The following is a 19,216-nucleotide window of genomic DNA, read 5'->3' as shown; positions in this document are numbered from 1 at the left end:
CCCCTCGCTCCACCAACTTCTAATGGCCTGGTGGTTAGATGAGAAAATCTCAGTGGTTTACAAATCTGCTTCAGTCTGCCTCCTTCCCTTCTGTCGATGAAGACATAACTCTGCCACCAGGAATGGAAATTAATCCAAAGCAGTGGAATTCACGGCAGTGGGTCCAAGTGTGGCCCCTGGAGTTTGGGAGCTGGTCGCCTCTTGTTAACTGTGTGGCCAAAAGAAGGCTGCTTTTTTTTTTTTCTCTCTTAGTTTCCTTAGCTGTACAATGGGAATAATAACAGTACCCACCTCATGGGATTATCTGGGGGAGTAAAGGAGAAGACGTGTGTGGCAGGCCAGCACCCTGGGTTACTAGTGATTACTCTGCAAGCAGTATTCGATCCATGCCATGGCAAAAATAAATCGAAGGCATGACTTAATCTGTTTAAACCTATTAAATCACATTCATTCCACATGAACTACAGTTTATCACCCTGTTGGCAGGGCCCTCTCTCCAAGAGACTGTGGGAAGGGGCTTAACAAAATCAGAGGAAATGGAGAGGTCAGATTCGGGTTTCTTTGGTTACTCTGTTATCTTTGCTCACAAGCAAATTCAGGGTGGTGCCTGTCTACTTAGATGCCCCCTCCCTTCCCTACCCCCTTTTATTTTGGGGAAAAAAAAATGAAGCAATTATACAACCCCCGCCCCCACCTGCCCCTTCTGATTCCAGCCTTGGTTATTGGAGTATAACCTTCTGAGGGCAGAATTAGATTTTCTTTGACTACATATTTCACCCCTTAAGGGATCACAGGTACATTTGGATTTGTAACAAAGAAGCCAGGCAAACACCCCAAGGCTCCGGGTGTGGCCTCCTCTCTTCTTAGAGATTCTGCAGAGACTGAATTGTTCAGAAAAGCAAAACAAGCTGCCGGCATTCAGAGGTCTGTCATCCCTGCCCATTCATGATTCATTAACAAGGAAGAAGGTCCCTTTAAGGAAAAGGAAAGAAATATGGACTGGAAGAGAGACAGCTTGCTTATCACTGTCTTCCAGCCCTGCTGCCCTCTGTGACTCTTGGTCTCCAGTATAATTATGCTAAACAGAAATGGTCCGGGTGAGCTAGCTAGCAACTGCCTCTGCAGGTTACAGCTGGGTAACTTAGCCTCTGACTGTTAAAAAAAGTTGTGAATATCAGGGCACCCCTAGAACAAGACTTCCGCAGCTTTCCCACAATGCCCCTTCCTATCCCCAGCCAAATGCAACAGAAGACATCCAACCACTTCACCACTGTTCCCCCCAACCCCGGCACAAGCGATGACTCACCCCAGGCTGGTGGACTGGAGCCTCTTTCCAAGGCCAAAGTGAGCAACACACGCAGACCGGGTGGAAGTGGGTGGGTGGGAGTCTACAGTCTGCACCTGCCCCACCCTGGGTTTCTCGCAGACCCCCTGGGCTCGTGAGCGCCATCCTAAAGGTTAATAATAATCACAGCAGGCAGCCCATCACTGCCTCCCTATCTGGCTGAGAGGTTTACAACTTAAGCTCATGGCAGAGGGAGAAATTGGCTCAATCACTTGGAGTAATGGTACATGGAGAGCCAGTTGGGCATGACCGCTATTTAACTCAAAGAAACCAGGCTGCTGCGCTTAGCGGACCTACACGCTGATAAACACGTCATGCTCCGAGGTGAGAATGAACACCACCCCCTTGCGCTCCCTGCCTCGCTCTGCCTTCCCCTGCTTGCCCCCATCTCTGCTGAATAAATGAAACAAGACTCGGAGAACAGGGCTACACACAGATGCACGCAGCTACCATTATGTCAATAATCACAGGTCCCCCTTCATTCTTTTTTTTTAGTTTTTAAAATTCATTTTCCAGTTTAATTAGGTGGAATTATTACAGTTTGACTGCACATATACATCATATTGCACGTAAATACATGTGTACAGTATCCTGCACATATTTTTAGTTGACATATATAAATATTTTTTATTTTTTATATAATTACATACTTTACAAAAAATATGATCATTGTTTCTAAGAACAGATTAGAGCTTTAGCTTTTTATACTTACATGGTTATCAAAGGAATAAAGCCAACCACAAAGTAGGAATCAACAGAATGTGGTAATCCAATCATAAAGGACCCGTCAAATGTGCTTGCACATATCCCCTTCATTCTTTAAAAAAATTTTTTTATTACTTTTTTGTTGTTACATTTTAGGGAAGGGGGAGTGATTAGGTTTATTTGCATACTTATTTATTTTAATGGAGGACCTGGGGATTGAACCCAGGACCTTGTGCATGTTAAGTACACACTGTACACTGAGCTATATACCCTCCCCCCTTCCCCCCCACTTCATTCTTTTAAAGAGATTTAACGTTTTTTCTCACAACACCTTACCCCAAATATTTATAATAAGGCATTTTGTCAAGGGCAGGAGGGAGAGAGAACCAGACATCATTGCTAATAATAGCTAACATTTTCGGATCTTTTATTGTGGCCAGGTACCCCTTGGGCATCCTCCTAGCAGCTCTAGTGAGGTGGACACCATAATTGTCCCCAGTTTACAGGTGAGGACAGTGCAGCTCGGAGAGTTTAAGTAGTGGACCAAAAATCACCCAGGATCTAGGAAATGGGAGGTGGCCTTTGAACACAGACTTGTGTGAGTAAATCAGAGCCCAAGTTCTCAGCTTTTTTGTTACCCTGGGGATTTATGGGACAAAGGAGAAAGTGGAGGACGACATGATCAGTGGCTTAACAGTGTTCTCAACCAGTCCTTTTTTTATTCCTCAAAAGCTTGGAGAGGTCCACATTACGATGCCCTCCCATCTGCCTCCCCCAGCAGGCATGCTGCTTTCCCACCACAAACAAGATCTCAACTTTACCACATGCCAAGTACTGCACATACAAAAGTAAACCCCACCATCATCTTTGTCACCAAGGAGCTGACAGTCCAGTGGAAGAGGGAGCTAAAGAAAAGTGGACTCAGGAAGAAGGGTGAACAAGAAGCTGTCGAGGGGGTGCTGCTCCAGCAGCGAGAACGCAGACTCGGACCAGGACCAAGAGGAGCGGAAGCCGCAGCTGGAACCCAGTGGCGCCCCCAGCAAAGCCTTCAATGGAGCCGAGCCCAGCCACCACGGCCTGCCTTCTGCTCGCGCAGATGAGCAGGCGCTGCTCTCCTCCATCCTCACCCAGACAGCCCGCAGCATCATCGACATGTCTGCTGCAGACACCCAGGGCGTGGAGCAGCCTGAGTACATGGGCCAGACGAGGCAGTACAACCGCCACCTGGTTGTGCTGAGCAGCAGCCGGACCCCCTGCAGGAAGCTGCCACCAGGTGCCGGCCAGCGAGCCCGTCCCCTTCTCTGACTTGCAGCAGGCCTCCAGGAGAGCTGCTTACGCCTACAGTGCACTTTTTTGGATCCGTGTGAACACCGAAGAGGAGCTGGTTGTGGTTTGGGGTTCCGTGAAGAGAGGGGGTGCCTGAACAGCTCTTCTCCTCCCCTCTTCACCCCGTCTCCACCCTGCCCACCCTGGCCCCCTCACTGTGGCTTATTCAGTACCCTAACCTGCTGCTAATAACTGAAGAACGTGGAGGAGGAGGAGAAGACTGAGGCTAGAAGCCTGAGCAAGTGAGGACGGAGCAAGGGAGGGTAGAACCATTTGGGACTGGCCTTTGATGCCCTGGCCGCAGGTGGGGTGTGGGTGAAAGGGACAGGGCCTGGCAGGTCTTCATCGTCACTGAGAAGGTGGAGGTTCCTGCATCAGGGTGATCACTCGGGGGCTTGTGGGGGGCCTCACTCCTGTCCCCCCTCCCCATGTTGGTGCTCACGTGCACTTCATGAGGGCTTGTGACAGGGTCTGGACCAGCTTGAATTTGAATGAATTGAATTTGTACTTCTGGCACCCTGGATTTTTATATTTTTGGGGGGTTTTTTGGTTTTGCTTTGGTTTGTTATGCTCAATAAAGGAAGTGTATCCAAAAAAAAAAAAGCGGTCGAGAACTTTCCTGGTTTTCCCCTTGGCCCTGCCCACTTAGGATGCTCCATCCTCAATGCACCCACCCTACGTGTCACCTAATTGTCAAGAGGACCTGGGGTTAGCCCCTTGACCCAGGCTGGAGTTCCAGCTCATGTGCATGGTCCTGTTGCTTCTGACAAATGAAACTAGGTATATTAGCTAAGGTCATGCTAGCTACCATAAAAAACAAACTCTAGAATATAAAAGAGCTAAAGACTAGGGTGGCCAGATTTAGTAAAAACAAAGACATCAATTTAAATTTGAATTTCAAATAATTTTAGTATAACTATGTTCTGTGTAACATTTGGGACATATTTATACTAAAACATATTCATGATTTATCTGAAGTTCAGATTTAACTGGATGACCTGCATTTTACTTGCAAGCCTACTCAAGACATCAAAGGTCTGTTTCCTGTCTCTATAAAGTCCACAGTGGGAGTTCCCAGTAGACAGGTAGCTGCTCTCCGAGTTGTGATTCAGGGATCCAGGCTGCTTCCATCTTCATCTCTCAGCTCTCAAGGTGTCTATAAACTCATGAGGTCAAGCCACAGAAAGGGAAAGGGTGTGGAGAATTCCAGGTGGGAGTGTTCATGGGTTGGACCCAGCAGTGGCACAATGGACTTCTGCTCACAATCCAACCATTGGCCAGAACTCAATCACACGGCCTGTACGGAGCAGCCAGGTAAACTGGAAAATGTAATCCAGTCCTCAGGATGTGCTCAGGAAGGCATGTTGAGAACAGCTAGCCAGTCTCTCCCACACGTGGTAACAGCAGAGCTAATATGTCAGTACTGGTGCCTAACGTATGTGTCATACGCTACTTCTGGATTCTGTCGGAATCCTACACCCACTGATGTCTCTAGCAGGGGATCAGATTCCTCCTCTCAGCTCTGGACTGGTTAACTAATGGCCATTTGGGATTGGGAGTCCAAAGCCATTATGGGAGTAATGAGTGCTGTGAATTCATATCAATTCATTTCAGTTCAATACAATTTAATAAATATTTATTAATGCTCCTAGGATATGGAGAAAAGCTTGGTTCTAGCCCCTGAGGGAGAAATAAACTGAAATAGAACCCCATTATATTCTTAAGGAGCTGTATGCAATTAAATTCAACAGCTATCCCACACCCTTATCAATATCCCTTCGATTTTTCAAAGGCTGGTAAAAACCCCATAGGTACAAAGAATTCTGCTCTAAATGTTAGGATGCAGGATGGTCCCTCCTCTCCCAAATTCCTAAAACATTTGCTGACTATGTCCACTGATTCATTCATTCATGCATGCAATTAGCTCATTCATGGACATTTATTGAGACCTCCTCCTTTGACAGTGTGTTGGCTCTGAGGGTTGGAAGTGGGGACGCTAAGCTGAACAAGACTGAGACCAAGCCTTCCAGAAACTCACAATGGAGGGGGTGGTCAGAATGCACATAACTCAGTCAGATACAAGGCAGATGGTGGTCAATGCTGGTAAATGTTTAAACAGTGCTAACGGACTTATGGAGGAGGGAGAAATTAATTCTGATTGGAGGGCGGGGTGGAGAGGATTCCATCAAAGATCCAACAATGCCTTCCCCAAGAGACAAACAAACCTGCCCTGGCAAGGGAGGCTGAGTCCAAGAGTCTGGCTCAAAGCCCACAACAGCCATCACCCGCAGAGCATCCCCCAGTCTTCCACCCACTCAGCCCTAATGGGAAAAAGACAGTAAGCTTTTCTCAAGGGATAACTCCAAGGCAGTCACTCATTTTATCTTAAAAATTCATGCACATTTTGAATTTCACTCCACAGGACCCCAGCGTTTGTTTTGCTGTAATAATTTAAACGTAATTGCTTGAAATTACCTGTCACTGAGTAAAATCATTTCATCTTGGGGCTTGTGTGCCCCCGACATACCACTTCTGTTTGAAGAGTACCTTCTCCAGAAATACTGCTTCCCAGAGCACGTGACTGGAAGTCGGGTTTTCACTTATTTTATCCCTGCCCTCTCCTCCTTGTCAGGATAAGGGAAACATTCCACTGCAAGGACTCTGAGACTAGTCACAGGCTTTGGGAACACACAACACAGTAACCATGGATGAAGCCTTTATTAGATGAACACACTAGCTTTCATACACTCCTCTCACATCTGAAGAGAAATATATAGAATAACGCAACGTGGATGTGAGTTGTATTTCTGGACCATGGTGCTTTAGGTGACACTTCCGGAGTGTGGCACATTCTCCGCACGCCCTTCCAGGTTGTGTGCATGACAGCAGCTCTCCTTTTATAAAACAGCGGCAGTGGATTCAAACCTGTTAAACCACCTCAAAAGTTAAACAGTTAGCTATTTAAAAAGTTAAGCAGGGTAAGAAAATGTTACATACTTCCTCTCTTCCTGGCTTACCTGAAACACCAAAGTGTTAAATGAAAAAAACAAAAAACAAAAAACCACCAAACCCTATTTCTGATGAGGACTTGGGGGTTAATTCTCAGCGAGGCACCCGGGGAATTCACTGTGGGACTCCCATCAGTCACGCCGTTTTGTTTCATGCACACGATATGCACCCCTCGACAGTTACAAAATTTCAGTTTTGAAATTAAGGCCGTCTTTCTCAGAACAAATCAGATTTCAAGAGAACACCCAAACTACTCAGTGTTGGCCTGGGGCCGGATGTGTATCTGAACGGGAGGAAAAAAACGCCTTTCTCTGAAGAGCAGGTGCCCCTGTGAGAGACAGCATTAAAACATTATGCCCAAGAACGGACAGCCAAGGTTGCTATGTCTTACCCCAAAGCTTTGTCAGGAACCCCATAAAACCGGGCACGTGGTTTGTGACACCCCGTGAAACACTGTGCCTCGTCCTAATAACCTGAGCCCTGCTGCCTGTCATTAAGGGACCTCTCTCCTCTCTTATTAAGCCTCTCTTTTTTAAACGGCTGCCGTCATCTGGTCCCAGTGTACATTAAATCCCATTATAATTATAAACACACTTCCCCGTACATCCATTGCAGATTTCATCCACACAGCCTGCCCCCTCAGGGCATCTTTGCACTAATAACAACTCAGATTTGCTATTTGAGTTGACAACATTAGGTCCCAACACCATTTGCAATATGCTAGGGGGAATGAGAGGAAGAGAGAGAGGAAAAGCTTTCACTTCCTCAATGGAGAAGATCTTGGGGTCATAGTGACCCAAGGCTTTTGGGGCTAAAAGAAATAACCTCTCATCTTCTTCCTTTGAAATGTCACTCTCTGCCCTACAGAGGAGAAGAAGGGCATAACTTTGTACCTGGAGGAGAGACCCAGGTGTAAACATCACTAACCAGGTCTCCACAGGGGGATAAGATGGCAAGTATTAATCAAAGAAGTCATCTTCTGCCTTGACTTTCTGGGCTTCAACTAACCAGAACACACACATCAACTGATTATTCTCAGCTCCGTTATCTGGAAGGGGCATATAAGGAAGTGACATGAAAGAATTAAACTAAATTAAAAAAAAAAAAGAAAATGATCAACATATGCACTGAGGGCAGATTTGACTCTACTTAGCTTCTGACATCCTCTGCATCTATCTAGAAGATGTCTCAGTGATAACCGTGAAGCATCTTAAGACCCTTTGCCTCCAAAAAGGATACAGTAGGCTTGCTGTGTCTTCTCCTCAAGAGTCCACAGAGGGGTAAGAATCTTGAGAGTACATGTGACAGCCTGGTGCATCCTTCGGTGGTACCCTGGAGTTCTCGATTTTGGGAGACTATTTTTTAATTTTTCTATTCAGGGGCTTCATTGCCTGCATCCGTCCTTGAAAATGCTTCATTCTCCATTCATCACAAGGTTTTAGGGAAACGCAAAGTAACTTCTTCTCCGCCAAAGGTAGGAGTCCTTGATTTATTTATCATGATAGGAAAGTTTACTTTAAAATTTTAAAACTGTTTTCCAGCGAAGGAGCTGGAACAAAATGATTTGGAACTTTCTACTAACACTCAAGCAGAACACTCAGAACACCACAAGGACTTTCCTCCCGGGTACCTGTTTAGTTGAAGTTTTACTGTAGTTCAAAACTCTCTCCTCAACTTCTGCCTGAGATTTTGAGGAAGACAAGTGGGGGAAAGTGCGGAGAGCTGGGCGTCTAAGTCTGCTTACCTGATGGCCTGATTCCATGGAGAACTCTTTGGTCCTCAGCCTGACTGGCTGCTGCAGAGAACTTGGCCTCTGCGGAGTAAGAGGAGAAGGGGAAGTCAAAGCCCTTGTTTCCATTTTTCCATCTCACTAAGGGCCGTATAATCTAGAAGTTAAGGTCATGAGCTTTGCAGTCGGAATGGTCTGATTTAAGGTCTCAGCTCTGATATTTAACAGCTCTACAGTCTTGGGGAAGGCACTTAACCTCTGTGAGCCCCAGGTTTCTCATCCACAGAAACGGGGGAAATGATCATTCCTGCATTACTTGAGTTGTTATGAGGATTAGATAAAACAATAGAGGTAATGTATTAAATTTGACAGTCAGTGCTCAGAATGAGGTATCATTCCCACTGTCTCCTTACTGTAAGATCGCTTGGACCTCACATCCTCTCCCACAGACTGAGCTCTGAAGAGCTGCTACCAGCGGGAGGTATATGAGTAAAGGAGGAGACGAGAGAATGAGATTTAGCAATGGAATTCCACCCAAAGGTCAGCTCGTCTATTCCTCTGTCTCCAGCATGACCTCCCCAGCCTGTCAAAGCTGACGTCGCAGCTTCTTTTACCACACCCCTCCAGAAAAACAGTAAAAAAAAAAATACTACAAATGCATGAACATGAGAGAGAAGGAAAGGGAGAGAGAAAGAGAGAGAGAGAGAAGGAGAGAGAGGGAGTTTTCTGCTGTAGTTTTCCATCTTGCTTGTTTTTAGGTGCTGCCATATGAAATCCCTGAACTGGGGATTCTCATCAGCCTTCTGGGGACCCAGGGACATAGCTTTGGCTATAAATGGTGCCAGTTTTGGTGGGGGAGCTGCTGCCGCTTTATCTGGGCCCAGTAAACCTTATCAAAGTGCTGTGCAGCCAGCCTTCAGTGCTAAGTGGAAATGCTTGGAGCCCAAGGCTGGCACTCAGCCCATAGCCTCGCCTGCCTTCCTCCTTTTTGTTACCTTCTCCACCTCTTAAATTCGGGCATTAATCTCTCTTTAACACTTACTAACAAGGGCTGGGCTTTTTAATGGGCCAAGTTTATGAAGCAAGGGAGATTTTCACATAGCGTGAACATGGCATGGAGGTGGGGGAGTCGGGGCCAGGGAGGGACTGTTCTTTCTCTCCCATTGTTTCCAGAGAGGCTCTCTTTCTCTGATTTGAGGATTAATAGGAGATTAGATCAGGGGTTAATTGTGTGCTGCTTCTGCTCACACACTCAGGAGGGGCTGGTAGGTGGATGCGGACAGCGAGGCAGCAACTTTCAGTAGGTACCATCTAGGCAGAAGCTCAACAGTTCAATGATCCTTTCTTTGATTTTCTTGGTGAGGCACCAGGACCGTCTTCTCTCCTTACATTTCGCCCCTCTTGCTCCTATCGGAGACCAGTTCTTCCTTCCTTCCTTCGTTTCTTTCTCTCTTTTTTGTTGATTTACAATACTGTGTTAGTTTCAGGTAAGCAGCAAAGTGATTCAGTTACACATATGCGTTATTTATTCAGATTCTTTTCTGTTATAGGTTATTACAAGACATTGAATATAGCTCCCTGTGCTGTACAGTAAACCCGTGTTGTTTATCACACCAGTTCTTTTCTGTTAACTTTCTTTAAATCCCTTTCCCCCTACAGACTGCATAGACCTTAGCTGGAAAAAATAGTCTTATAGATTCTCTTGATTGTTAATCAAACTGAATACCCAGGGACTGGGCTTTCCCAGGCATCTTGGATAAGTTGCTGTAGTCACTGCTAGCAGAGGACAGCTGGCTCCTCTCCTTCACTTTCAAGTGCGCCTCTCACGGGTCTTCTCGCCCCCAACTCCTGCAGGTCTGAGCACTTCTCCTGCAAGTAGGACAGGGGCCATGCTTGCTGGGATGGAGCTGCCTGTCCTCGGGACTACCACATTAGCAGCTCTTGTAAACCCGGATCAGTTCTGATATAAACTCCAACTGGCCTCACGAGGTTGGACGCATATTTTTGCCTCTAGTTGGCTTCTGCCACCTTCCATGACCCTTCAGTTCTCAGGGCTTGACTTTCAGTTTGAGGCAGTGCCAGAGGCACGCATCGGGATGTGATTATGCCTCAGTCCTGCGGAAAATCTTTGACCCACCCTGCTACTACAGACTGAAATGTGGGGAATCAGGACTCAGTGACTGAAGCCTCGCCTTGCTAAGACTGTAGGACGCCCAGGGCGGATGGTTTAGAGACCCAAGGAGGGCGCTCTCCACCACGCCCCTCACCCCAACGCTCCCGGACTTTAGCCGGCAGTCAAGGCCTGGGCCCAGAAGAGCGTTTCTCACCTCTTGCCCCCTACCTTCGCCAAGCTCCAGGGAAAGGGCGGAGAAGAGGGACGCTCCGCAGCCCGGACAAAGGCGCCATTCTTCCGGTTGCTCTACCCCAGGGTTACCGACCTCAACTCCACCCTCTAAAGTGGAGCGGCCAGTTGAAAGGAGACACTTTTAGGGGCCTGGAGCTTCTTCAAGTTTTCACTCACTCCTGAAGACTTTGCCCTGAACAGGGTGCAGTTCTCGGTAACTGTTTCCAACCAGGTTCCCTGGGGGGCAAAGCCCAGGGGATGCTCAAGACTGGGACGGAGAAAAGTTTCTCTCAGGCCTCGACCTTGGCCTCCAGGGGTCGCGACAGCTAAAATGGGGCGTCTCCCCTCGACGACAGAGTCCTGCGGACCTTCCGGCACCTGGTTCCAGGGCCAGTGAACTCTGCGCCTGGAGGCTAATCGCAGTCTGGATGTCCAGAAGGCCCGGACGCACAAAAGGCCTGAGCTTGGGCTGGGAAAGCGTCCTTCTAAAACCGATGTCGGGGTACAGGGGGTGCCACCCCCAGCCCGGAGGAAAAATGAAAGCCGAGATGAGAAGCACTGAATCGGGGCTAACATTGGAGCCGGGGGCAAAACTCTGCGCCTGGAGCAACAGGGGAAACCAAAATCCGTGTCCAGTGGAAATTAAAAACCCGGGGGTTGAAGGTGAGGGATGCTCCTCGCCCCTCACCTCCATTGCCCCCACTAAGGGTTCCGAGTCCCTGGCACTCCTCTCCATGAGCTCCTTCTTTCCTCTCCGCCTGGCCGGTGAGCGGCGGCCGCCGGCGCCCCAGCAGCAGCTAGATGTCAGGCGAAGCCCGGAGCGCGGCGCGCGGGGAAGGGAGGGGACGGGGGGAAGGGGAGGGGTGGGGCGGGGAGCGCGCGCGGGCTCGGCCAGTGCGGGGGGTGGGGGTGGGGTGGGCGGGCTGAGCCCGGGGACGACGCGGGGGGGGGGGAGGGAAGGGGGGCAGCTGTGGGCAGGGAGCCGGGCTCGGCCGCCAGCACTAAAGATGGAGAGGCGCCGGGGCCTCGCAGGGGAGGGGGCTCGGTGTTGACGTGGGACGCGGCGGCGGCGCCGCGGCCGGTGGTGATTTGCTAACCTCGTAGCAGAGAGGAGTTGAGGGCGATGAGAGCGGGTACTGCGAACTGCCGGGCGATGCCGCCGCTGCCGCCGTGATACCGAGAGCAACAGTTCCCCAGCAACACCCCTCCCCGACACAGGCACACACCCCCAAGAGGCACGCACACCCACCCCACGGCGCCCGGCTCGGCAGCGGTGAGTGGGGGGCCCGGGAGGGGCGCACCGCCCAGCTATAGCCGCGAGCCGGGGCGCCCCGGGGCTGGAGAGGTCTGGGGGGCGCACTCGCTTCGGCCAGTCGGCCGCTGAGCTTGTGCCTTATTTTATTCGGCTTGTTCCCTTCTTGCTATTGCAGCCGTCGCCACGGGCGGTTGGGGATCGGCTAGAAGGGGGAGCCCCGGCTGTCAGCTTGGGCGCAGCCGCCTCCCCAACCCTTCCGCTCCAGGGCACGGCCGGGGTGAGAGGTGGGGGGCAGAGCGGTCTGCGGGGACTGAGGGCGCGAGCGGAGGGTTGGGGAGCGGGAGGCTTTGTACCACCAGGGGCCGGCGGAGGAGCCGGGAGCCGGTGGGTGCTCATATGTATGCCGACCGGTGCGCGGGCGCGAGATAGGGCTGTGGTTTATTTGTGTTTATTCTCCGGCCGGCTAGAAAGCTAGAATCGGAGGATCGGAGGAGTGGATCTGGGGCAGAAGGGAGCAGGACTGAGACTCACTTGGGTTTTCTTTCTCTTTGAAAAACGTGGTGGGCTCTTTTTTCTTGATTGGACTTGATCCCCCCGTTTTGGGGGGGGGAGGGGCACCGTGGCGGAGCTCGGGAGGGTCTCCAGCGCTCCGGGCCCTCCTCGGCTCTCGGCGGGACCGGCCGTGGCGCTGGAGCTCGCTGTGCGCTCCCGGCCGCGCACGGTGGGTGCTCGGCTCTGCACCTGATGCGTTTGGGATGCCTTTCCCACCGCGGCGCGCGGGCAGCTCGCTCACACAGACCCTCGAACACTCCCGCACGCGCTCGAAATGCGCACAATCTCGCTGGCCAGCAGACCTGCTGGAACGCACAGACGCGTTCGGCACCGACTGGCTCCCCCGCTGCTGGGACGCTCGCAACGTGCCTGGGCCGGGCGCGCCGGCTGCTGGCGCCACCCGCCCGAGGCCGGGGACCTTGTCCATCGCTCCCGAGGGTCACGGCCCTGGGTTGGAGAGGGAGGGCTCCCAGATTCCTTCTCGCCTTTCCTCCCACAACTCGCTGTCGGGCTTTTGTGCTTCCCTTTCGCGGCGGGGAGGGTCCGCCTCCTCGCCGCTCTCGCCCTCGCGTCCGGCCCTCCCGGACTCTCGCCTTTCGTCCGGGTCTCTTTCGCTTTCCCTCCTCCCTAGCCTGGATCCTTCTCTCTTTGCCTTCTGGCCCCCCTGGAAAAGTTGCTTCCCCAAGTTTGCTGAAGTCGTCTCCAAGTCTGTTTGGGGTGCTGGGAACTGAGGGGTGTGTGAGAGCGCGATCGATCCCCGGAGCCCGAGCGGTTAGCGCCGGCTTTCCCCCGCGCTGCCGGCCTGGGCGCTGCAGCCAGCGCTGGCTGGATCGCGGGCGCGGAGCCGCGGGTGGCGGGGACGGCTGACCGAGGGCACCCTGATTTCCTCAGAACCCACCGAGCTGGCCTTTGGGAAGAAATTCGAGTAGCCTAGCTTCTATTCTTTCAATTGCTCCCTCCCAGTTCTCCGAAATCCCGAAGTCTGCCGGAAAGCGCATGGTGGCAAGGCACCTATGAATGGCTTTTCCCGGCCTCCCCAAACCCCCACCTTGATCGCCTCAGTTCCCACCCCAGGGTGGGAAGCAAAAGCGTTTTGATTAATCGTCCTGTTAACCCTTTCTCCGTAAGATTTGTGACTCTGGAGCCAACAGGGATCCTTTTGGGGCCAGAGGCCAGCAGTGTTCCAAGAGTGAGGGAGAGCCCTTGCTCCGCTTTGCTCCCAGTTCATTTCTCTGCAGTATTGGCCACAGCAAGGCAGAGGCTGGGAGAGACCTGAGCCTGTGAGGTCTTTCTGACACTCCTTAGACAGCTTTGGGAGTCTCAGAGCCCTGTTACTGATCCCACATGGCGCTTTAGAGAGGCCTTTGTCTCCAGTCCTGACTTCCCTTCATACTTGTAACTCATACCATAGATGCTGGTGCCATTATCATTTCCAGCACCTCCAAGCCATGCCCAGCATCAGTTACTGCTCCAGGTCACAGGACTCGTCCACTCCCAGGAGCCTGTGGGACACTCTTGGCATTCATGTTCCCAGCATGTGCACTCCTGGCTTTAGGGGTACATGTTTCCCGGGACTGCTTTCTGTAGGTCCTTCATGACCTATCCTACATTTTACAGAACCTCCTGACCACTGGGCAGTTGTGGGCAGGGGGTAAGTGTGGCATCTTACGTGAGCACACACATGTGTTAACTCTCCATCTCTGGCTGGTGTATGCACACACATGCGCATGCACACACATAGTCCAGAATTTGGATTACAGATAACAATCACTTCAAAGTACCTATGGGTGCAACTGAGCCCAGCTAGTACAAGGGTTATGTGTGTGTGTTACTCTAAGTGCGTAAAGAGGGGGTCAAGGCCCGGGTTCTTTAGTCCTTGCAGCCTTGAGAAGAGTGGAAGGACAGAGGCCCAGGAAGACATTGGCTGAGGGTGAGAAGGTGGGCTGGAGGAGGAGAGTTCTTGCCCACGGATTTCTGGGAGCCATGAGTCTAAGGCTGCCAACCCTAGAGAAGCTGGGCTTTGCCCCCGGGGCTGCCACTGCAAGGCAGGATTTAGACAAGCTTTGTTTTGAAGGTGAGGTTTGCTGTTCGTGGCGTTGAGAGTGAAACCGAGTGCTTACATTGACTAGAGGAAGAGGATAAAATCTTAATTTAAATCGTGCACTGGGCACCTTCTCATAAGGAACATGGGCCTTGCACTGGAGCCCCTCACTCTCAGACTTAAAGGAAGCCCGAGATTCACAAGACTCTGCTGTAATTTTCGTCTTACTTTATCTAACAGACGTCACAGAGCAGTGACTTAGGCATATGCCGTGGCAGAACCGTCTTGTTACTTTCATCATCCTTGGGCCTGAAAAGGCAGACGTAGCTTTCTAGGAAGCCCATTCCCCTTGGTTAAATCTCCAAGGCTCTCTTGCTGGGGTTTTGGGGGAGATCCCATGTTCTAGTGTTTGAATTCTTACTTTAAGGGGCACTCACTAATTTACGTTTTGGTCTTGCATCTCTTCTGCCTCTTGTCCCCTTCTTCCCTCTAGCCCTCTCCATTGGCCCGGGAAACGCACCCTGCCCCGCCACGCAGAGCCAGGAAGGAAAGAGAGCCTCATGCCTAAGCCGCGGGGAGCACCATGGATCTGACAAAGATGGGCATGATCCAGCTGCAGAACCCCAGCCACCCCACGGGGCTCCTGTGCAAGGCCAACCAGATGCGGCTGGCGGGGACGCTGTGCGATGTGGTCATCATGGTGGACAGCCAGGAGTTCCATGCCCACCGGACGGTGCTGGCCTGCACCAGCAAGATGTTTGAGATCCTCTTCCACCGCAACAGCCAGCACTACACCCTGGACTTCCTTTCTCCAAAGACTTTCCAGCAGATTCTGGAGTATGCGTACACAGCCACACTGCAAGCCAAGGCAGAGGACCTGGATGACCTGCTGTACGCGGCCGAGATCTTGGAGATCGAGTACCTGGAGGAGCAGTGCCTGAAGATCCTAGAGACCATCCAGGCCTCAGACGACAATGACACGGAGGCCACCATGGCGGACGGTGGGGCCGAGGAGGAGGAGGACCGCAAGGCTCGGTACCTCAAGAACATCTTCATCTCGAAGCATTCCAGCGAGGAGAGCGGGTATGCCAGTGTGGCAGCTCAGAGCCTCCCTGGGCCCATGGGAGACCAGAGTCCTTCCGTCTCCACGTCATTTGGTCTTTCAGCCATGAGTCCCACCAAGGCGGCAGTGGACAGCTTGATGACCATAGGACAGTCTCTCCTGCAGGGGGCACTTCAGCCGCCCGCTGGGCCTGAGGAGCCGACTCTGGCTGGGGGAGGGCGGCACTCTGCGGTGGCCGAGGTGAAGCCGGAGATGATGCAGGTGGATGAGGTGCCCAGCCAGGACAGCCCTGGGGCAGCCGAGTCTAGCATCTCAGCTGGGCTGGGGGACAAGGTGGAGGAAAGGGGCAAGGAGGGGCCTGGGACCCCGACTCGGAGCAGCGTCATCACCAGTGCCAGGGAGCTGCATTACGGGCGTGAGGAGAGCACCGAGCAGCTGCCACCTCCCGCGGAGGCTGCCCAGGGCCCCCCAGGCCGCCTGGAGCCCCCCGCACCCCCAGCTGAGAAGCACCTGGGTATCTACTCGGTGTTGCCCAACCACAAGGCTGATGCCGTGTTGAGCATGCCGTCCTCGGTGACCTCGGGCCTCCACGTGCAGCCTGCCCTGGCCGTCTCCATGGACTTCAGCACCTACGGGGGTCTGCTGCCCCAGGGCTTCATCCAGAGGGAGCTGTTCAGCAAGCTGGGGGAGCTGGCCGTGGGCATGAAGTCGGAGAGCCGGACTGTCGGGGAGCAGTGCAGCGTGTGTGGGGTGGAGCTTCCGGACAACGAGGCGGTGGAGCAGCACAGGTAGGCCCCCCTCACTCCCACACCGACACCACGACCCCCCCGACCCCAGACTTTGGCCTTGACCCCCGCCTTCATACCCAGCTACTCCTGAGTCTCCTGGGGCCCGGCTAGCCTGTTGTCTTTGCTATTTGTGAAACATCACGTTGGGGGAAAATTTTCAAGTGTGCTGAGGGAGCCTCGGGTCTTTTCTAAGCGCTGGGAAACTCAGGGGCCCAGCTTCTTGCTAGGCGCTCGCCTCTCTTTTTGCCTTTGGGCTCCTATTTGCTTTTTCTGCTGTTGGGTCTGGTCTCCTTTGCGTGGAGTGACTGCTAAAGTGGAGGGAGGGAGAAGCGGGGAGAGGAGGAAGGTCCCACAGCCCGGATCTGGCCATGTTGCCAGGTTTCAGGTACCCGAGCTCCCATGCTGGTTTCTGCCAAGGCAGCCTGTCTGCAGCTCCGGAGGATGGGAGGGGCCGGAGGATGGGAGGGGCTGAATGCTGTTTAGGCCACAAGAGCAGCTGCAGGTTCTGAACATCATTCCTGGTGAACATTCATCACCGGGAACGTTGCTTCCTCTCCCTTCTCATCTTCTGTCCCTGTAAACACATTTAGAGGGAGTTGATTTAAATTCAAGGGAGAAGGATGGGTATGAGAGACATTGGTTTTGCAGCCTGCAGCCTTCTTCTCATCCCCTCCCTGCTCACATTGAATTAAATACCACTTCGGGCTAACATTGGCTTCCCTCTGGCTTCTGTTTCTTTCTCTGTGAAATAACCATTCACTGAGCTTTTATGACATGCCTGGTTCAAGTGCTTTTCATGGAGTCACGTTTTCCTCACAGCAGTTGTCCCACGTAGATGATTTTCTTATTTCCCATAGGAGAGTCCTAAGACCTTTTCCCAGGGTCATATGGATAGTAAGAGGCAGAGCTGGATGCAAATTCAGGTCTTAACCCTCCTGCACTTTGCTACCTCTTGGAATCATTCAGTCCCAAAGAGGATCGGGGCGACAGAGCAGAGGGTTTTGAAAATTGCTTCTCGGAAGTGCAGCAGACACGGAGGGAATCAGTAGTGAGTTCGGTGTTTGCTTTCATCTATCATAATGTATCATATCATATATGCCCTTAGCATTCCCTCCCAGTCCCTGGGTCTGGTGAATGTTGTCAAGGAGTCCAGTTCCTCTTGTCATCTGTGATAACGTTTCCCTTCTTGCCTGCTGTTTTCCTGATCTTGAGTGGATTCTTCACTTTTGCACTCCTCTCTCTACCCCCTCCCCGCCCCATTCCTCGGTTGCTGATCCAGGTAGAGGAGGAGGTGAGAGGAGGGACAGGGCTGTGAACACGGAGGAGGAGGCCTCTGGAGGTTGATCTGATTACCCCAAGCTGGGCCGGAACATGCGCCAACACTGTTTGATGGGGGGCTCGGATACTTACCGTGTGGAAAGTGCCGTTGAGCTAACCGTAGCCTGTATTTTTTTCCGATCGGGTGAGAAAAATAACCGCCACTAAGGTGTGTCTTCGTGGTGCTTGTACTGCTCAGAAATAGACCGAGGTTCTGTTTGTTTTTGCTCAAACTTTCCTAGAGAGGAAACCCTCTCTCCAAACTTGACCAGATAGATTTATCATCTTCTCCGGATGTGAATTATTTCAGTTATGTGCAGTAAGAATTGGGGTATAGTGGAAAGACAATTTTAAATTGAGATATAATTGACATATAATACTGGATCAATTTCGGGTGTATATATTATGAAATGACCACTAGGATAATGCTAGTTAATATCGATCACCATACGTGGTTATACATTTTTTTTTCTTGAGCACTTTTAAAATCTACTCTTTCTCTTAGCAACTTACAAATATGCAACATAATATTGCTAACTACCATCATTATGCTGGATCCCCAGGACTTACTTATTTTGTAACTGGAAATTTGTACCTTTTGACTACCTTCGCCCATTCCTCCCACCCCCAATTCCGTGGAAAGTAACTTTTTCCTAGCTCTCATGTGCTCTTTACCTGAGAGGGCTGGAAAAGATGTCATTCTCCCAGGAGTTCGAGTTCCCATTCTGTGGGGTCCTTGTTCTTCTGGGAAGAGGTGGAGGGCTGGCTGTGTTCTACCCCCAACCCCCTCCTGGAACATTCCTGGTGGAACTAGCCATATCTAGCCAGGAGAGCTTGTGAAAGTTATATGACCATTTTGAGCTGGGTTTTAGTCTCTTTAAAATGGAGATGGTCTGTAGGGTGGGACGCTGAATTAACGAAGTAACATCTGGAAATCCCTGGAGCTGCGACTGGCACTTGGTAACTGGGAGGGATGAGGAACTGACCCTCAGTCCCGCATCCCGTTTGGGGCTTGTCTCTGCATCGCGCCTGTTGGCTCTGAGCTCTAGTGTGTAGTGTTCACAGTGCTGCCCTCGGCTGGCGTTGAGTTGGCTGTGAGGTGGTGCAGAGGAGTGTCCCTGTCCTTGTGAACTTGTGATGGTGAGGCACTGGTTCTGGCATCCTGGACGTCTGACATGGAGAATGTGCTTTTGATTGAGAGTGGAAGGTCGGCTGCTGTGGCCCAAGATACTGGAGCCTGGGGCTGTGCCCTGGGCGGAAAGCTATGGGGTCTAAGGAAGTCAAGGTTGGAGAGAATGCTCCTGCGTGCACTCTGCCCTCGCTGTGGCTGACAGCCTCCTGGCTCCTGAACAGATGCACTCTGGAGAGGCTTTTCCTCTCTCCCTCTCTCTGAGACCTCCAGGATTAAGGTGCTGCATTTCTCTGGTCCTCCCCACCACATCACAACTACCAGCATAGCACAAACAAAAAGGCAAAACAAAAGAGTGGGAGATTTTGATGTCGGGAGTTCTGCCGAATTGGCAGTACACATAACAGTGACGAACACGATGAAATAACAGGCCACAGGATTTATTTTATTTTGTTGTTATGCCAGTAAGCTGGAGTGTTGGTAAAGGTGAGGTACCCGCCAGTTATTGTGTTTCTTCTTGGGGGGCCAGAAGGGCATGGAGAGGAAGGATGAGGTGAGTTCTGGGAAGTGATGCAGGAAGGAGGGATTGTTCCGGAATCCCATCAGAGGCTTT

At 51.5% G+C, this 19,216-nt stretch overlaps 3 protein-coding genes across 20 annotated transcripts in view; 2 read left to right on the top strand and 1 right to left on the bottom strand.

Moving 5' to 3' along the window:
• The first annotated feature begins 1,659 nt into the window (after positions 1–1,659).
• LOC102513416 (ragulator complex protein LAMTOR1-like) lies at positions 1,660–3,492 on the top strand. Its single transcript, XM_032472321.1, is given in 3 exon segments — positions 1,660–1,669; positions 2,976–3,321; positions 3,323–3,492. Coding segments are annotated over 3 exon segments (507 nt in total). The 3' UTR covers positions 3,474–3,492.
• Positions 3,493–6,079: 2,587 nt separating this feature from the next.
• Positions 6,080–13,205, bottom strand: LOC106729243. 12 transcript variants are annotated; one of them, XR_004316999.1, is made up of 3 exons: positions 11,147–11,327; positions 8,130–8,198; positions 6,080–6,313 (listed from the first exon to the last, which is right to left on the bottom strand). XR_004316999.1 is itself a non-coding variant. In XM_032472654.1 (3 exons), the coding sequence occupies exons 1-3, from the start codon at positions 12,690–12,692 to the stop codon at positions 6,117–6,119; spliced, it is 714 nt and encodes a 237-aa protein (XP_032328545.1). In that variant the 5' UTR covers positions 12,693–13,205; the 3' UTR covers positions 6,080–6,116. The 12 variants fall into 12 exon arrangements, 2 of the variants coding, with proteins under 2 accessions (XP_032328545.1, XP_032328546.1); XR_004317000.1 differs by having other exon boundaries at positions 6,080–6,301; XR_004317001.1 differs by lacking the exon at positions 11,147–11,327 and adding an exon at positions 10,442–10,566.
• Positions 10,990–19,216, top strand: part of ZBTB16 (zinc finger and BTB domain containing 16) — a 184,209-nt gene continuing 175,982 nt past the window's right edge. The window contains exons 1-2 of one of the 7 annotated variants that reach the window (XM_032472647.1): positions 10,990–11,121; positions 14,800–16,157. In XM_032472647.1, the coding sequence (XP_032328538.1) occupies positions 14,890–16,157 (1,268 nt within the window). In that variant the 5' untranslated portion in view covers positions 10,990–11,121; positions 14,800–14,889. Of the gene's footprint in view, positions 11,122–11,422; positions 11,732–11,845; positions 12,098–14,799; positions 16,158–19,216 lie in introns of those variants that run through there. The other 6 variants (XM_032472650.1, XM_032472649.1, XM_032472644.1 and 3 more) reach the window with 6 other exon arrangements.

The sequence above is a fragment of the Camelus ferus genome, chromosome 33 (assembly GCF_009834535.1).
Source record: "Camelus ferus isolate YT-003-E chromosome 33, BCGSAC_Cfer_1.0, whole genome shotgun sequence".
Classification (NCBI taxonomy): Eukaryota; Metazoa; Chordata; class Mammalia; order Artiodactyla; family Camelidae; genus Camelus; species Camelus ferus.
The sequence above is the reverse complement of the archived record's forward strand: the minus strand, read 5'-3'. Positions and strand labels throughout refer to the sequence as shown.